Raw genomic sequence first — 4,541 nt, 5'->3', positions numbered from 1 at the left:
ATGATGTTTTTTTCTGGTCAATACGCTTTCTATTTTAAACGTCTTGTTTTTACCTATAATGACCTTGTGTAGTTCTCCCTCGTAAAAGGTTCCCCTCACAGGATCGTTGGCACTATCGCTTAGTTTATAAACAGGCGGATCCCTGGATAGACACTCTGATATGATGAAATGCTCATCTGTGAACGTCTGCTTATAACCTTTCCTAAACACCCCACGGAGTTTTGAGATTCTTACGTTGTCTCCCTTGCTAAATTTAAATACCAGGGTTTCTGAGGCTTCAACTTATACAGATGCATGAATACTATTTTTTCATTGTTTTTATCTACAGTGCTTGGTGTCATATTTATAGACCTATGATGAGAGTTATTATAGGCATTAACAAGATCCTGAACCACCTCTACATATCTGCGTGAGTTAACAGACGTTAAATACCTCCACATGCGTGTCTTGAAGGTTCTGTTAAAACGCTCTATGATGCTAGCCTTTGTCTCGTTTGATGTTGAAAAATGCTTGATTTTATACTGATCCATTAACTGTTGAAATTTTTTGTTATAAAATTCTGTCCCCTCATCTGTCTGCAACTTCACAGGGACGCGACCCTCGTTCAAAACGTCTTTAAATGCATTTGTCACAGAAGCAGCTGATTTGTTAGATAGACATCTCACCCAGGCATATTTAGAAAAGACATCTATACACATCAATAGGTATCGTACATTATCGTTTTCCTCTGAATATTCGATCATATCTACAAGATCGGCCTGAAACTGTTGGTCTATACCCCTAACCAGTACTCTATTCCTAGGGAAGTTTATAGCTGCTTTGGCATGGAGGGTATAAACATCTTGTTCTAATAAAAAATTGTTGACCTTGGATAATTGTGGCATAATACCTGTTTGCTCTCTGACGGCATTACGAAGTTTTGCTACACTACCTAAGCCCCCCGGATGAGCTGGATCGTAATAAATCGTCTGTAGTGTCCTATCCATGATAAAGGTTTGTTAGAAATGATCACGGCAGTAACTGTAACAAGCTGTTTTATTGCATCCACACATAAACAACACATGTTTGATACCATAAGAAGAAACAATAGCATACTCAACGGTTATAGGGTGGCCGATGTACAGACTTCTGCCACCCATCACATAGCCTCTCTAGCCTGAGGGCCCAATTGTACCCTGGGGGCTCATACTCAGATGGCATGGGGTCATCGTAGCTTACAAGCGCTAAGGGCACATTATCAACGGTAAGCAGATTATGGCATATCATGGCTGCAGCTCCATTGATCCTATCAGCTGTTGTTTCAATACCATAGAGTGACACATACATTTGCACTGTTGGTATGAAATCGTCGGTCCACAAGGTATACATCAACTCCTCATAGTGCTCAGTGTAGAAGTCTTCTGGTATAGGCCACAGGCATGGATGGTGGATCTGACTGGGATGAGCAGTATAACATCCGTAACATTTTTTCTCCTTGTAGTATTGTACGGCAGCAGACAGCAGACGTAGAACTCCCGTTTTAACACATTCTGTGAAACACGGGTGTTCTTTTTTAGGGGAGTCGGGAGGTCCGATGATGTCAAGCCCTCGGGTGTTCGTTGCCACGGTCTCCCACGTGTCCTGATGATGCTGTATGGTCATAGCATGCCCGGCCATAAAATATGCAACCGGGTCAACAGTGCATGTGACCTCGGTGTCCGTATTGTCAGTATGAGGGGGGTTCTTCACTTGATCGGCCCATGAGTGGTTGGCATCTGTGTTTTCAGCGCCTGAAAATAAAATAAAAAACATTTGTGTCAATTATGCATCAAATTTTAAACACATTAACATATAAAAACATACACATGTTGAAACATACCTTGATTTCCCCCGTTTAGATGACATGGGCTTGTCGACTTTATCAGTTCCGTGTCCGCATGATAGCAGACACCCCAATTTGCATACCAATTGGCGCATCATCGTAGACAAGACGTTTTCTAAGAGCACCGTAAGTCTCATAGACTCTGTCTGCCCTGATAGCGTTGTCAACCTGGCTGAACAGACCCTGCATGGCCTGCCAATCACACCATTGAACAAAGAATGTGGTCTGAAACCACTTATCATACTCGCTACTATTGAACTGGTGGGTTGTCTGACCATAACCCGTCATCCCTCTACACACCAACATGTATTCACGGTTCAGACAACTGCTAACCAATAGAAACCCTAGCGGTGATCGGGGGAGGTGTCCTGTATCTATATGGTATATTTGAGCCCCTGTTTCACTATACCAGTGGGCTGTGGTCATACTATCAGACGGATTATCCGGCTCAAATGACCCACCGATTACTGAACGACACTGTCTCCAGTCACTAACAGACAATAACATGCCCTTCGCGTAGTCCTGGGATCTGGTACGCCCCATATGTGTACTCATTAGCCCTACAGTACCGTTAGCATAGGTAACCTTGTAAACATACCCATAGACCCCTAGGTGCTCAGCAACTACGCGGGGACCATCATCAGAGGTACGCCGCCCCTGTATGACTGTATCCACATCTGTATACACGGCTGCAGCGACACCTGCTGGCTTATCTATATTATTAGGATTACAGGACCCCAACGTACCTATAGAACCAGCAGGGTTGTCTTTATCGTTGTTGATGGTATCGTTGTTGATGGTGTTGTCGTTGTCGATGTCAGACATAATGACTGTATGTAGATAGCTCAAAAATAAAAACAAACAATAAAATCAAAATCAAAAAAAGAGATAGATCAAAAATTAAAATAAAAAAGACGAAAAATAATCCTGGCAGATATCCAACACACTCCCACAAACAGTAGCAGCAGCAGCAGCAGGAGAGTTAGCAGTTAGCAATAGCTGTAACAATAGTAATAGGAGCCAACTACTAAGTACACACAAGTGACCAGACTGTTGGAGACTGCCCTCTTACCCCAAAACCCCTCTCTATATATATGCATACCGGTATAAGTCCCTCCCTCCCTCCCTCCCTCCCCCTTATTCATAAGTAGTATGCACCCAATAACATCGTTCCCTACTCCTCTAGGACACACCTTTTTTTTTTTTCCCCCACCAAACACGCCCCCATACCTTAGCTGCCCGCCCCTACAGCTCGTGCCTGTATGCTGTCAAAGTTAGATTAGTGCATGTGTGACACACCCCCTTAGTCATTTCAACACGTTGCTAAACACTATGTATTATTAAAGACACAGGGAAGGGTTTTATAAATGTTTAAATGGTACAAACAATAGCTCCTATCTATAGGGAATTATTTTCTTTTGTAGATTTTTAATTTGTCATCATATTTTATATTTTAAATAATATATTTAAATTTTTATTTAAATTTTTTATTTTTTTTCCATAAAAATATGCATAATAAGGGGACATATATATGCGTGCGTGAGAGTGCATGTGAGGTTGCGCGCGTGCACGTACGTATACGCGCATACATGTCCCCTATATACTACTGACCATGGTTGACAGGACCACCCGTTGGCCCGAGGCTGTGCCACTGACATCGTTGGCATCTGTCGAGATGACACGGGCATTTATCGGCACCTGGGTTGCCCGTTTCGGCACCCCTTCCGACATATCCTCTGACCGGGGCGCGCAGTTCACGTCTGAGCTGTGGAACGCGGTGGCCCAGAGCCTCGGAGCCAAACTCCACCGCACGACCGCTTACCACCCGCAGGCTAACGGACTCTGTGAACGATTTCATAGGTCCATGAAAGCTTCTCTTCGTGCCGGCCTCAAGGACTGCAACTGGGTCGACAAGCTCCCGTGGGTGATGCTCGGCATCAGGACTGCACCGAAGGAAGACCTACAGTCCTCATCCGCGGAGCTCGTCTATGGCCAGCCACTGCGGGTTCCAGGGGATTTTGTTCCCCCCTCCACCGTTCCCTGGTCTGCCACTCTCCAGCGGGCCACGCTACGGGACAATGCGAGGCTTTTCGCACCGGTCCCTACTTCCCATCACGGCCTCCCTCAGTCGCACATCCCCGCTGGGCTTCAGACGGCTGAATACGTTTTTATTCGCCACGACGCTCACAGGGGACCGCTACGGCCGCCCTACGAGGGTCCATTCCGTGTTTTGGAGACGGGAGACAAATATTTTATGGTGGACATGGGTGGTAAACCGGAGCGACTCTCCATTGACCGCCTCAAACCAGCTCATTTGGACGTTGCTAGGCCCATTGAATTGGCCCAGCCCCCACGACGCGGGCGTCCTCCAGCTCTGCACCCACCCCCTGCTCTCCTCCGTCCCAAAACTCCCACACTCCAGTCCCCACACTCATGTCATGGTGGTACACCTGCCACAGTCAAAGTCAAAGTCAAAGTCAGTTTTATTTGTCAATTTTCCATATGTGCAAACATGCAGAAGATCGAAATTGCGTTTCTCTTCTGTCCAACATAAAGTGAATTGTGCAACATATAGACAACATAGAGTGCAAAAATAGTAAAAAACTTGTGAACATATAGACAACATAAAGTGCATAGACAACATAAAGTGCAAAAATAGTAAGAAACATGTAAACATATA

General features: G+C 45.0%; 1 protein-coding gene across 1 annotated transcript; it reads right to left on the bottom strand.

Annotated features, from left to right (window-relative positions):
* Window positions 1-1,095: 1,095 nt before the first annotated feature.
* On the bottom strand, window positions 1,096-2,917 carry LOC130196109 (uncharacterized). Its single transcript, XM_056417972.1, has 2 exons — window positions 2,608-2,917; window positions 1,096-1,769 (listed from the first exon to the last, which is right to left on the bottom strand). The coding sequence occupies exons 1-2, from the start codon at window positions 2,684-2,686 to the stop codon at window positions 1,096-1,098; spliced, it is 753 nt and encodes a 250-aa protein (XP_056273947.1). The 5' UTR covers window positions 2,687-2,917.
* Between the last annotated feature and the right edge of the window lie 1,624 nt (window positions 2,918-4,541).

The sequence above is a fragment of the Pseudoliparis swirei genome, chromosome 7 (genome assembly GCF_029220125.1).
Source record: "Pseudoliparis swirei isolate HS2019 ecotype Mariana Trench chromosome 7, NWPU_hadal_v1, whole genome shotgun sequence".
Taxonomy (NCBI): domain Eukaryota; kingdom Metazoa; phylum Chordata; class Actinopteri; order Perciformes; family Liparidae; genus Pseudoliparis; species Pseudoliparis swirei.
This window is presented reverse-complemented; position numbering and strand designations above follow the sequence as displayed.